The 14,888-nt window shown below is 41.6% G+C and overlaps 1 protein-coding gene and 1 long non-coding RNA gene across 4 annotated transcripts in view; one reads left to right on the top strand and one right to left on the bottom strand.

Annotated features, from left to right (window-relative positions):
• RAMP3 (receptor activity modifying protein 3) overlaps window positions 1-14,888 on the bottom strand; it is a 101,506-nt gene that overhangs the window by 68,751 nt on the left and 17,867 nt on the right. For all 3 annotated transcript variants that reach the window (XR_012667131.1, XM_075125581.1, XM_075125582.1), the window contains exon 2: window positions 2,435-2,464. Coding sequence is in view for 2 of the 3 variants with exons in the window: in XM_075125581.1 (XP_074981682.1) it covers window positions 2,435-2,464 (30 nt within the window). In the remaining variant the exon portion in view is untranslated. The remainder of the gene's footprint in view (window positions 1-2,434; window positions 2,465-14,888) is intronic.
• Window positions 11,956-14,888, top strand: part of LOC142071134 (uncharacterized) — a 29,306-nt gene continuing 26,373 nt past the window's right edge. Inside the window, exon 1 of the long non-coding RNA XR_012667132.1 lies at window positions 11,956-12,095. This is a non-coding gene — a long non-coding RNA (uncharacterized LOC142071134). The remainder of the gene's footprint in view (window positions 12,096-14,888) is intronic.

The raw sequence follows: 14,888 nt of genomic DNA on the forward strand, positions 1-14,888 counted from the left end.
GTGCTTTCATTACAAGGTCACATTTTGCCTCTCCCCACTGCGTGGCTAACCCCTCCCCCTCCCCCACCGCGTGGCTAACAGCAGGGAACATTTCTGTTCAGCCACAGGCAAACAGCCCAGCAGGAACGGGCACCTCTGAATGTCCCCTTAAGAAAAGCACCCTATTTCAACCAGGTGACCATGAATGATATCACTCTCCTGAGGAAAACACAGAAAGATAAAGAACGGATGTTGTTTGAACACCAGCAAACATACGCTGCAATGCTATGTTCTGCAATGATTCCCCACTACATGCTACTGGCCTGGCGTGGTAAAGTGTCCTACCATGGTGGACGGAATAAGGCTGCCCTCCCCAGAAACCTTTTGCAAAGGCTTTGGGAATACATCCAGGAGAGCTTTATGGAGATGTCCCTGGAGGATTTCCGCTCCATTCCCAGACACGTTAACAGACTTTTCCAGTTGCTGTACTGGCCATGAATGCTAGGGCAAATTAATCATTAAACACGCTTGATTTTAAACCATGTATACTATTTAAAAAGGTACACTCACCAGAGGTCCCTTCTCCACCTGGTGGGTCTGGGTGGCAGCCTTGGGTGGGTTCGGGGAGTACTGGCTCCAGGTTCAGGGTGAGAAACAGCTCCTGGCTGTCGGGAAAACCAGTTTCTCCGCTTGCTTCCTGTGAACTATTTTCAACCTCCTCATCATCATTTTCCTCATCCCCAAAACCTGCTTCCGTGTTGCCTCCATCTCCATTGAAGGAGTCAAAGCACGTGGTTGAGGTGGTGGTGGCTGAACCCCCTAAAATGGCATGCAGCTCATCATAGAAGCGGCATGTTTGGGGCTTTGACCCAGAGTGGCCGTTTGCCTCTCTGGTTTTCTGGTAGGCTTGCCTCAGCTCCTTAAGTTTCATGTGGCACTGCTTTGGGTCCCTGTTATGTCCTCTGTCCTTCATGCCCTGGGAGATTTTGACAAAGGTTTTGGCATTTCAAAAACTGGAATGGAGTTCTGAGAGCACAGATTCCTTTCCCCATACAGCGATCAGATCCCATACCTCCCGTTCGGTCCATGCTGGAGCTCTTTTGTGATTCTGGGACTCCATCATGGTCACCTCTGCTGATGACCTCTGCACTCACCTGCAGCTCGCCACACTGGCCAAACAGGAAATGAGATTCAAAAGTTCGCAGGCCTTTTCCTGTCTACCTGACCAGTGCATCTGAGTTGAGAGTGCTGTCCAGAGCGGTCACAATGGAGCACTCCGGGATAGCTCCCGGAGGCCAATACTGTCTAATTGCGACACACTACCCCAAATTCGACCCGGCAAGGCTGATTTCAGCACTAATCCCCTTGTTGGGGGGAAGTAAAGAAATCGATTTTAAAAGCCCTTTAAGTGAGAAAAAAGGGCTTCATCGTGTGGACAGGTGCAGGGTTAAATCAATTTAACGCTGCTAAATTCAACCTCAACTCCTAGTGTAGACCAGACCTAAGGCTTTTTCTGCATTAGAAAAATTCAAACCCATAATTTATCACTGGTAGTAGTTATTGTAGAAACTGTGAAGCTGATTTTAGGATTTTTACTCTGTCATATAATTCTGCTCTGATCAGGGTTAGACAAAATGGTGGTAACAAATGCCTGAGCCCTGTCTATACTAGTATTTCCACTTTTCCAGCCATCTGTGGAGCAGCACTGGTGGTAAATTGTGCATCAGAATTTTGCTAATGTTGATGAACACTAGCCCTGAGCAAATTCAAAAACTGATGTGACAATATGTGTTTGACAACTGGAGATCAGCAGTGATGTGTTCATTAAATCTGTGGGGTGGGAGAGTGCTACAGGCAGGGTATTCGAAGTTGTGGGGGAGTCTAACTTGAAAGGCAATTCATTTTTTGATCTGATAAAACCTAAATTTGTTGATTTTCAGGACACAATACAAAATCTATCTATTTACTCAGATGCCTAAGTGGGCTGTGTGAGCAAGTTCAATTTTTCTTTTTTGTAGACTTGGATTTTTTGTTTGGGTTTGGGTTTGTTCAGAGATTTTTTTTTTTTACATGTGTGATTTGAAGAAAAATTGAATAGATCCTGATGAGCTCATATCTTCTAAAACTAAAGGGACTCATGAAAGAATCTGATCACACAGTCATTTCAGTCTGATTCCTTGACCACAGGTTTTTGATACGTAAGTTTCTTAGATAAATCAGACCCAAATTGCATTTTAAAGTTTTCCCATCACTATCTAGACTGGTTAAAGACTAGAACATGTTGACAAACCCGCAGATATATTCCAAATTAAAAGCAAACTGCTAATGGACAAAAGTGTCTAGAGTTGATTAGCTGAACCTACTTACGTTGTGGTTTTGTGTGTGCATTTTTTAAAGGGCTTTCATTAACAAAAAAGTAATATATGTTTGAGTTTTAGAACTTTAAAAAGCTCACCTGTTAATCCAAGTGTCATTAGACCATTAACTAGAAGGGGAAAAAAGAAGAGATTGATTAGAATTTCTTGGTTTTATTCCAGCATGATGAAAATTTGTGTAGTATTAGATATAATACATAAGTAATCTTGACCACAGTTAATGATTCAACAGAACATTCCAAGTCACTACATGCCCTAAGTACTGTCATAAGGGTTTATTTTTATTAGAAGTTGGAGGGGAAGATTAACATTTGCTCAACATTTATTTAAAAAGAATCCCCTTTTATCTGTCTTTTAATCTACACAAATCACACGGGCTTTTTAGGAAACTAAGTGAGTAACTTCATGCAAGTGGCTATTTTCTGCTCTCATTTCCTCCCTGTGCAACACCACAGAAGTCAGATGGATTGCACAGTGTGGGAGGTCTGAATATAGCTCAAATTGCATAGATACAAATTCTACCTTTGTTAATACATGCCCAACCTCCAGTCCATTGAATAAGAATTGTTGTGCACCTATATCTAAGAAGAATTCAGCCCTACTATGGAATAAACTTTTCTTATGATCAAGTACAAACTTCTACTGGACAAGAATTTACTAGAATTCTGCAGAACAGGAATGCAAGTATCAGGATGCTTTGATAGCATAAGGATTGAGCTTCCAGTATACATCCTAAGAGTTGTATCTATTTTGTAAAAGCAGTACATATTTTTCAAGTCTGGCAATGTAATGGTAAACATAGTGGATTCCCCACCAACTTTTTTAAATCTACATTTTAAAATGTGCTTTATCAATTGCAGGCAACTGTGTTATGAGATTAAGTAAACATTTTCTGGGGTGGATAAAACTACCCACTCCCAAGCAACCAAAGTTTTGATGTATAACCACAAGTTCACCCCTACAATTCCTGATTTCCTCTGGAAGTCTTACATTACACTTCTTTATAAATTTCTATCAAAGATCTCCAAGTATTTAGCAGCCATGAGTGAGGTATTCCTCACATTACCATTGCAAGGTAAGTCAGAACTTAGCTAACCATAAGAAAGAATAGGTAAAGGAGGTAAGAATTTATCCACATTTTACAAGTGGGATAACCCGAGCATAGAGAGGTTAAGTGACTTTCCCGGTGCCATACAGGAGGACTGTGGCAAAGCCAGCAATGGAACATAGCTCCTGGCTCTCAGTCTCATGTTTTAAACACAAGACCATCAGTCAAATGAAAAGGAACTTTAATAGCATTTTTGACCTCACCAAAACAAAGTAATATGGGAAGTCTCACAAGATAGATTGGTTTTGTGCCTATTCTCAACCAAAAAAGAGTCTAGAAACGTTCATGTAAAACCCCAAACCTCTTGAGGTTCACTCTTGATTGACTTAGAAACATCATGTATGCCCTCATGACAAAGATTTAACCAGGAGACCAAAATAGGAGACACGATTGACGATTTTCTTGTGATTCAACATCATGCCATTCTTTTAGGAAGGGCGGAGTCCAGTATTCCACCTTAAAAAATCCTACTAATTAATTGACTATTAAATTAATTTAGATAATACATATAACTAAAGAAAAGTGTAGTTAAAGTGTTGAAAGATCCTGTAGTATTTCACTAGTAAATGATCATGAAGATACATTCATAAACATTCTTAATTGAACCAATCGTTGAAAAAAAGAGGTTAAGATTGAACTCACCAACTGGCTGCTGGTTTAATCACAGATGCCACTAAGTTTTATTTTCTACATATGCAGACAGAAGCTACAGTGGTTACCAGTAAGCAGGACAGAAGTTGGAGGCTAAGGGGTCAATTAGTTTGGAATTGGAGATGGAGCTAAAGCAACAGGACAGAGGGAGTGGGAAGTGGCAGCATAACCATCTCTACTGATGGTCATAGCATCTCTTTGCATCAGGAGTCAGTATTGGCACTGATCTGCAGCTCCAGTGCCCCCTTTAGCGACTTCCTCTGTGCTGCATAGGCTCATCCTTTGTCTGTGCTCTGTGGCCCAGTCCTCTAGCCAAGACGATTCTCCAGTCTCATTCCCTCCTGAGATATCAAAAGTCCAACATCACAAGCTCAAATCAGCCATCAACAGAAAGGGCCTTCTGCCCCTCGCTAGGGCTATGTTAAGATCCCCTCACTTCTTTCACAGTCCTCCCTCAGGACTTTCCTTACAAGAGCTTCTCTTGCTCCCTGAAGAAGAATCCTGACTCCTCTATAATCTCCCCCTCTACTGAGCTCCCTTAGATTTCTTATAAAGCCCAGGTATCTAATGGATTATCACCTAGTTCCACCTCCTCTGGCCAGGAGGCAATCCATCAATCACCCCACAGTTGCATAGCACACATCTAATTGAGGATTTTTTCCCCTGCTCTAGCAAATGATGCGAGAAATCTGATCACAGGCAGGTTTGGAGATGCTGAGGTGTTGTAAAAGAAAAACGACAGGGGAGACAGGAGAAAGTAATAAGCAATAAGAAAACAAGTGTTCTTTTATTACCACACATTTAAAAATCATATGCATCAAGGCTTTGTTTTCACTGCCAAAAAAAAAGGTGTGTTTTTACTGTGGGATGAGTGATGTGCATCCTACTGTAAAATCCTAGTGGAGACAAAGCACTGAAGTTTTTACAATGATGTAGGTGAGGTCAACACTAGATCCCACCTCCCCATCCCATGGATGACCTTGCCTATTTGCCTCAAAGTAAAACTACTAGAATGCCTTATCTTTACTAGGATTTTACAGCAGGGCAGCTAATGCACATTGGTTATCCCATGGTAAAAACACATCTTTCTGGCAGGGAAGGCATACCCCCAGAATGAGATCCTATTCTCAGAGCTGCACCATGGACTTTTGTTGCACACACTGCATTCTGATCTTCCTACTGATGTCGACATGAGTTTTACACTGGGATCTAGGGCAATATAGAAATTAACAGGGTGGATGCACAAGAGGAGAATTTTCGCCCTATAATCATGAAAGTGAGGCTATAATTGCTGGGTCCTGGTGACATTGACAAATTGCTCATGGTTCATTCTTACAATTTATGCTATTACTAGAACTCCTTCATGGGAGTATGGTTTTATTATGTACTGGCTTTTCCCCCCCCCACAGTATTATTTGTATAGTACCTCAATTGCCATATAAATTTAAATAGCATTTGGACACTCTAATGTCAATCTCTACTAAAGGTGCCCCAAAACACTTTTCAATAATGACCTTCATTACCTTTTGAAAGTTCATAAGAGAGAATGTTATTCTGATATTTCCCTCTTGCCTAAATATTTCTTCAGGAAGCTGCAATTTCTGTCAAGACTCAATGATTTTAGAGAATTACATATTTCCCAGAGGATGTGTGACGTGCCTCTTGTTTTATCTGGATTGTGTATGCAGTTCTTTCCTCAATAATGGAAGCATTGTAATACCCTGTATAGTGTGTCCTGTGGTGTATCTACATTAGTCTTCAAAATTTGTCTTTGCCACTCCAAAAAATCATTCTCTTCAATCCCATTTCTCATTAACTGAAGGACAGAAGCAATTTTATTTCCCTATTCTTCTGTTATCACAGAAGTTTTAATATATTGCCATAACTTCTTATGTTTATTCCACTTTAATTCCCAAAAAATTCCAAAGCATTTGACAAGCACTCATACAAACATATTTTACACACAAGTGAACTTTAGAAACCAGTGAGATCCCTTTATTCACTACTGAAATGCAGCTACAGCTGGACTGAAACCTAGCAGTGTAATATTGCACAACTAAACTAGTATAAGACTAGAGGTGAATATTTTACTCAGTTGAAACTAAAGATGGACGTCAGGTAGACAGAATATAATTACCCAAATTGGTATTTGGATGGGATAGGGAGATTAATATCTCTACTCTTACAAAAAGTGACTATGGATGTTTAATGAAGACCTTTGTTTTCTTTTTTCTTTTTAAAGACAGCAATCTACCCCCAATGATTTCCCCTTAAGAGCATGCTGGGGTGCTGGATCAATGTTGCATTAGAGGTGAAAATGACACCTACTAAATCACCATCGGCCATTCCCAAAGAACCCATAGCTTCCCTGGTGCTGTCCTATCCAAGTACTGGCCTGGAACCATGTAGTTTGTAAAAACAAGCAGGATTACAGTTTCAAGTGACATGGTTACAGGCCAAGAGCTATTTTTGATTTGTAAGACATAAGCTATGATACAGTGTTACAAAATTCTGTACCCCTCTACAAAATATGTAATATACCATTACCCACATATTATCTTAATGCTAAATGCTAAGAAGACTGGCCTTACAGAAACAAGTAGGTATGCAGCATGCTGAATATTTAAATTTTTGTCATTAAACATTAAATTTATCTCTTGAGCATTTAGTGTTCAATATATAAAATTTAGTTATCTATCCTCTTACTTAAAAGTACATAGATTCAGTTCTTAGATTTCAAGGCCAGCAGGGACCGTTGTGATCATCTAGTCTGACCTCCTGTATAACACAGGCCACGGGACTCTACCCCAAAATGATTCTTAGAACCATGATAAATGAAAAGGGGAGGTAGCTCCCTCTTATGGACAGCCAGTTAGCTATAAAATCCCTCTTAGTAGCTGTTCTCTACTTGCTTTACCTGTAAAGGGTTAAAAAGTCTCCCTGAGATGCATAGGTAAAAGGAAGGGAGTTGGCACCTGACCAAAAGGGCCAATGCTCAGTGGTTTGAGCATTGGCCTGCTAAATACAGGGTTGTGAGTTCAATCCTTGAGAGTTCTAGAAACACACGCATTAGATATGATTCTGCATTTACAGTTACATGATGAGACCCATCAGTTAGCCAGCTTTTAATCCATTTAATGTGTGCCATATTCATTTTATAGAGACAAGTGGTCGAGGTAATATCTTGTATTGGACCAACTTCTGTTGATGAAATAGACAAGCTTTTGAGCTACACAGCACTCTTCTTCAGGTCTGGGAAAGGTACTCAGAGTGTCACAGCTAAATACAAGGTGGAACAGATTGTTTAGCATAAGTAGTCAATGCATATTCTCAGAGACCATTCAAGGTGAAGTGGCCTATTAACACATTTCCAATCATAGGACATGAAAAGAGGAGTTAGTGGGTTACAGATTATTGTAATAAGCCATCAATCCACTGTCTTTATTAAGACCATGATTTTTAGTGTCTAGTAAAGTTATAAATTTAAGTTCCTAGGCTTGTCTTTTGAAGGTGTTGTGCAGGTTTCCTTTGAGGACAAGGACTGAGAGGTTAGATGTGAAGTGACGATTTTGTGAAAAGTGTTTGCCCACAAAAAAATTAAAGGTGTTGTGAAGGTTTCCTTTGAGGACAAGGACTGAGAGGTCAGATATGAAGTGACGGTTTTGTGAAAAGTGTTTGCTATAAAAAAATTAAAAACAAATAACAAATGGAAGAAAGGAGAAGTTAATAGTAGAAAATATAAACCAGAGGCTGTAGAAAATTGATAAGGGAAGCAAAGGGACACAAGGAGAACTCTAAGGCCAGCAGAGTTAAGGATAATAAGACCAAGTTTTTAAAGTATATTAAGCAGATAAAGAATCCTAGTAATGGTATTGCTCCATTACCAATTGGAAATGGCAGAATTATCAATCATCATCAGCTATCCGTCAATACAAGGATGATGTCTGACAGGAGGAAAGTCACTGATGAGACTTAAGATGGCTGAAGAGTCTAATTCATGCTCTACAGCTTTTTCCACATATGTGGCTATCTATAAGAATGCAGAAAAGGCAGAAGTGTTCAATAAATATTTTTGTTCTGTATTGGGGAAAATATAGATGATGTAGTCATATAATATAACACTCTTTTTATTCCACTAGTATTTCCAGAAGATATTAAACACCGAGTACTAAACTTAGAATTTTTTAAATCAACAGGTCTGAATAACTTGCACCCAAGAGTTTTAAAGGACCTGGCTGAGGACCCACTGGAACATTGATGTTGATTTTTAATAAGTGTTGGAACACTGGTAAAGTTCCAGGAGACTGGAAGAAAGCTAATTTTGACCCAATAGGTAAAAGGGATAAATGGGATGATCCAGGTAATTATAAGTCTGTTAGTCTGACATTGATCCTGAGAAAGATAATGGTGCAGCTGACACAGGACTAAATTAATAAAGAATTGAAGGGGGGTAATATAATTAATGGCAAGCAACATGGGTTCATGGAAAATAGATCCTGTCAAACTAACTTGATAGCTTTTTATGTTGGATTACAAGTTTGGTTGGTAAAGATAATAGTGCTGATGTAATATTCTTAGACTTCTGTAAGATGTTTGAATTGAGTACTGGTCAACATTTTGATTAAAAAATTAGAACAATACAAAAATTTTCAGAAGGGATTTTTGAATACAGCAGATCCTCAGCTGATGTAAATTGTCATGGTCCAATTGGCTTCAATTGAGTTATGATAATTTTCACCAGCTGAAGATTTGCCCTGGTGCATCTTGGCTTAATTTATAAATGAATCAAATATGATGGGAAAATACAAACACCCAGATATTGAACAAAATTCACCCTGCAGCCCTCTGTGCTAGGGGCTGTGTCCAGAGAGAATCATCCCAGGAGGAGAGACAGCAGTGTTTATACCTTTGCCCTCAGTGAGAGTTCTGCCAAGGAAAACAAAGCTTTATATCACGACTGGACTCCACAGACACCCCACAGGCAGTGGCTACCCAGTGGATGCCTGAATGAGTGCATTTCCTGGGAGCCCCGGGAACATCTTCTCCCCAGGCACCACAGCCCACTTTCTGAGCTGCACTGGATGTCTTAAGGCCAGCCCTCCCTCCAGTACACCTGGGTTTCAGGCACTTTGCACCACTGCAAATGCCCTTTCAGACCTATTTCACACCACCCCAGGCTGTGGCCTGGGTTACACCAGCAGCTGAACATAGTCAGTGATTTTACAATGCTTTTCTGAGCCTAATTTTCATTTACCAACAAAATTAAGATGTTAAGCTGTAAACGGAGATGATGCACCTGATAAGACTGAATCGTAATTTAGCAAAAGCCTGAGAAATGGATTAGACCTACAACCATAAACCTGCAAGATGTTAGAGAGAAAACTGGAACAGGCTCATGGAAGTGAAAACTGATGATGCCTGATGTTTCCAACATGAGCTCCCATCCAGACAGCCTAGACACAGCTCACTAAAGAGACAGCCCTTTAGGGCTACTCATGAGCACTGTCATTACAAATGGGTGTCACTGAGGAGCCAGTGAAAAGTAATTGGCCCTCAGATTAAAGAACATCTGAGGAAGAGGAATAAGCAGTGGGAGGTATAGGGGGTGGGGGAATCGACAGTAAAACAATCTAGCTTCAGGCACTCTCTAAAATGCTTCCCATTTATTTTAAGGAAACTGTGGCTTAGTGTTGAGCAGAGTGTCTCAGCTGATCCTAGAGTAAAGCCCTTCTTCCCCTTCCCAGAGGAGTTCAAAAGTTGTACATTGTGATCTAGTTTTTCGAAACATGTCATTACACAGCAACAGCTAGACTGGTCTTCAAAGCATCTGCTTGCATCTCAGCTGTACTAGAAGATTTGCTTGGAACAGCTAGAGGAAAAAAATCTTTCCCAGGCTACGAACAACTGTGTCCTCATGTACTCACTCACAGCTGAGAATTTCAACAGTTTGCTCATGTCCAGGTGCCTGGTTCTAGTCAGGTCAGTAGTAACCAATATTCAATCACTGCTCAGCTGTTTGATAGCCTATGTGGGATGAGTGCTGTTCCTACTACACATGTGTTCGCAATCACATCACAGAAACATTAGCAACTGGCATCATCTGCACCATCAGCAGAGAACAGACCATGAAGGCTAAGTTCCCATCTGTAGATCTCTCCAGGTTAGGAGTGGGGCAGCATTGCCAAGCTGGTCCTGCTGCCACCTACGTTGTACCTGTTCTGCGCCCACACCGAGAACTTCAGCTTTCACAGCTGTCATTGTCATAGAATTCATTTAATTTTTTACTTTAAGTAGATTAATTTGAAAATCCAGTTCTTGCTCACCTTAGAGGATAAAGTGCTTTTTAAAATAACTTTTTTGTAACACAGATCAAGCTCAGCATGAGACAGCTCAGTACAACAGCCATGATGTTCAAAAGTCACTCATGATTAAGGGTGTCCAAATTAAGAATTCTTTAAAGGGCCCTTATTTTCAGAAAAAGCTGAGCATACACCCTCTGAAAATCAGTCCCAAACTGTCTGAAGTGGGTCACCCAAAAACCCAGGCACGCAAAAATCACTAGTCACTCTGGAAAATGTTGATCAGGGAGATTGTGACTCTAGCTTAGTAGGGAGAGAAAATGGATGACCTCACAAGAGTCAACATGCAACCTGAAGGGGCTGAAGCAATGAGAAACCAATCATAGTTCACTAAAAATGAATTAAACTCAACCTTCCTGCAATCAGAACTCTCACCTAAAAGTCCAGGCAACATGGGAAAGCCCACATGCAGGTAGCTTGCTGGAGCTTAAATAGAAACCACCACCTTCTCAAGTCTTCATAAGAATTCAGAATTTCGTTTACTGGAAAACCCCAGTGTTTGTACTAAAACCGTTTGGTCTGGGAATTCATGTTTACAGTGTAACAATATCAAAGAGCATTGCCCACAATGTCTAACTAAGTGTTCTTACTTCTGCCTAAACTTTACATTGTTTTGCATGAAATGTGAACCAGTTTTCCTGAAAAACTTGGGAATCTGGCCCAAATTGGAAGGTTCATAATAAAACCCAAAGCCCAGCTAGTTTCACCTGGCTTCAGTTTCTGTTACAAAAACTTTGCACTACAGTAATTCCTAGTAGCAGGGCTAGAATTTCACTAATGCCTGAGCTTACTTCCCTTGGATGTGTTCTTACATTATATTCCAATACAATCATTGATGACTGTAGTTGGTACAGGCATACAGTCAGTGTAACACTCAGAAGTAATATTCAGCATGAGTATGGGGGGGGGGGGGGGGAGTTAAGTATGGTGTTAAGTGTCCATTTTGTACATGACTGGTTGGAATGCCAGGGCTGTATTTCCATCACTCTTTCTCTGCTAAAAGGTTGGCCGCACATAGCACTGGTGAGCAGAGCAGGTTCTAGCATGGGTTTTGGGCGTTAGGCAAACAGGTCAGCAGTGGGTCACACAAGCCATGTTACAGGATTCTTTCAAAAGTTACAGTCAAATGTTTCTGTTTGAAATGTCACCCTGGTCTGACACCAGCACCAACTTCCTCACAGGCCTTTGGAGAGTGGACAACTCTGTGGAAGAGTGAACGGTGTCTTAGAATTAGAGCTGGGAATCAAAGAGTCAAAGATTTGACTGAAGATTGAATTTTCCATCACAGAAGCAACTAAAAATGACACTCATGGTTCAGTTGATCGTTATGATTAGCAGCACCTAAAAGGAGCACCATAGAGGAGTATGGCACTTTACAAAAAGTTATGAGGTCACAGGGTTTGATGGTAGCTTCAACTTTGGACCCAATACATCACTAGCCTGCAAATTATTTACAAGAGTGCGAAGTCCCCACCCTGAAGAACTCTGAGGCCTCAGTCCGGGAAGTTGTTCTGAGGAGGCAGAAACCATTGCATGCATGGTGCAACATTGGAAGTCTCGGGGGGTCTACTGTGTGGATATCATTGAAGGATCTGAGTCTAAATTAAGATGAAAGCAACAGAGGTAAGGGGGAGGGAGGCAAAGGTAGCCAGTGGGCCGTTGACCTGTCTATATGCCTGACATTTGTGCATACATTGGGTATTTGCACCGAAAAATAGGTGGGTACAAATGAATGTGTGCCACTGCATTCACCTCAGCTTTGAAAAACGGAGCCTGTACTAAGTCCCTGTGTGCTAAATAAGATAAGAAAATATATCTGGTGCATGGGTGTGGAGTAGGAGAGGCGGTTATAAGGCAGCCTACCCTCAAAGAGAAAATTAATATAAAACGTCCTTATTTTTGACATGTATGAAGGTTACAGTACTGGGAGGAAAAATGACATTATGAGAACAAAAAGGTTGCCTCCCACCTCCAATAATTTTAATAACCCAAATTATAAGTGCCTGTGCATGGTTCAGAAAGTCAGCTTTTGTTCTCATTGGTACTAATTGTCCATTATATGTTTGTCCTTTATAAAGAGGAGCAGACTACTGAGAAATAGAAAAGAGAGAGAGAGAACAATCATAATGTACTGTGAAAGCAGCAAAGGAAATGAGGCAAATGAAGCTCAGAAATCTGGGCAATGGAAGGAACACAACACAAAGGAAGGAAGTCGGAAACAAACAGAAGCTGTAATAAATATAGCGCATGAAAGAAATATCACAAGCACAATTTAAAATAGTTTCGTGGCGGGGAGGGGAAATCCTACATCAGAGAGTGAACAGGGACAAAAGGGAAAAGGTTAAATAAATCTATAAGGGCAGGTGTAGTGAACTTGTGCTCTAGAGGAGGTCCCCTCACCCCTGCTGTATACTGCTCCTACTACAAGGCCACATCCAAGCTAGACAGCAGCTTCGGTTCTGGGGGGTTACTCCCAGCACAGGTTCAGAGGCTACTCAGAGGAGCACTCACTTCTCATTACCTCTCAGCTGTATGTAAGCAGACTCTCCTTAGGGTCAGCACTTTAAAGAAGGATCACATATTTCCCACAGTGAGTGGTTTGTGCTCACTAAAAGTGGGAGTTTGGAGGGAACTCGGCTATAACCCCAATCTGCTTTGTATTTTTTTAATAATAGTAGTAATAAATAATAATAACACCTATCTTCTGTGTAGCTCTTTCATTGGTAGAATTCAAAATGTTTTACAAAGAAGGTCAGCATCATTTATCCCCATTTTACAGACAGGGAAACTGAGGCAGTGTTAATTGTTTGTAGGCCACATGCAAAGAATGCAGCCAGAGATGGTGTTACCAGTTTACTATTTTGGCTAAGCCAAAATCTGGGAGGGAGGGAGGGAGGGAGGGAAGAAAGAAAGAAAGAAAGAAAGACAAACCTACGAAGAATTTAGTGGAGATCCAGGTTTAAATGAAAAAACATTTTGCTTTGACCCTTGCCCTACTACCTGGCTCTTTTATTTACTTCCCCCAATCAATTTTTGTTCCTGTAGAGGTGGTATGAAAAACAATTATTAAGTGATGTATTTTAATATTTGGAACTAACAGTGCGATGCAGTGCTATATTATGTCAGAGTCTGAAATATCATTGTCTCATTTTTGAATTGGTAAGGGAATTTAGGCAAGTTAACAACCCTGGGCACTGGCATTCTCCTTCCACATAGCCGGTAAAGCAGAAGATGGAGTAATTCAAACTTCTCTTATTCATCCATCAGTGCATCTCAACAAGGAATACTACTACTGTTACTAGTTGCTCAAGTCTCCCTGTCAGTTCAGAACTTCCCAATCCTTTCTGAGACTCCCAAGAAGCATGCCAATTATTCTGAAATCTTACTTCAACTGTGCCAGAAACACTGTCCTCCCACTTATTTGTAAAGCACTTAACTTGCTTCTGGCAATATATAAATACTTGACAATTTCTGAATAACCACTATGTATTCCCAAAAGTCTCTGAGATAGATTTTCTGCTTTTTAACTTGTACCCAGTAAGTAAAACAGTTTCATCTACCCTGCAATAAAAGACCTTTGACACAGACACAGCAGCCCAGATCAGCTGACTCGGGGTCGCAGGGCTTTGTCTGCAGGGCTAAAAATTACAGCACAAATGTTCAGGCTCAGGCTGGATCCCAGGTTCTGAAACCTCACAAGGAAAGTGGGTTTCAAAGCCCAGGCTCCAATCTGAGCCTGAATGTCAACACTGCAATTTTTAGCCCTGCAGCCCAAGCCCCAGACTCTGATATTCAGTGCCGCAGGTTTTTTACTACAGTGTAGACATCCCCACTGTTAGACCACTGCATGGATACCAAATTTATATCCTTGGATGCGGATACCCACAGATATAAAGCAGATATCCAAGGAGCTGCAGGACTTCACCAGGAATGGCAGCAGTGAAAGCTGCCACATGTCCGGCTGCCACTCGCAGGAGCCAGCACCTCACACACGCAGGCAGGTCCTCTGGTGTGGCTGTACTGCCCCCAACCCCGCCCAATGGGGTGGGCGCCAGGCGCAGCCAGTCCCAGGTTTACAATGGCTCCAGTGGCTCCATGGAGCCGGGCCCATGCTCAGAAGGGGCCCTGGCCTGCTCCGCTTGCACTGTGCCCCGAGACCCCTCTGGGTCCTCCCGCCCACCACTTGCTCCTCTTGGCCTGTCCGCCAGCTGCCTCCTCGGCCCCACCTCCCCCGCTCCTCTCTGCCCGCTACCGAACCCCAGCGCACTTCTGGCTCCAGGCAGTCTCTGCTTCCCACCACCTGTAGGGCCCCACCTGTCTCCCCGGAGCTGAGCTGCCTGGGACTAGTGCAGAAGCCTGGCCAGTCTCAGAGTGTGGCGGGGGGAAGGGGACAGTGCAAGGAGCTTGGCTGGGTCC

This window comes from Caretta caretta, chromosome 2 (assembly GCF_965140235.1).
Source record: "Caretta caretta isolate rCarCar2 chromosome 2, rCarCar1.hap1, whole genome shotgun sequence".
Taxonomy (NCBI): domain Eukaryota; kingdom Metazoa; phylum Chordata; order Testudines; family Cheloniidae; genus Caretta; species Caretta caretta.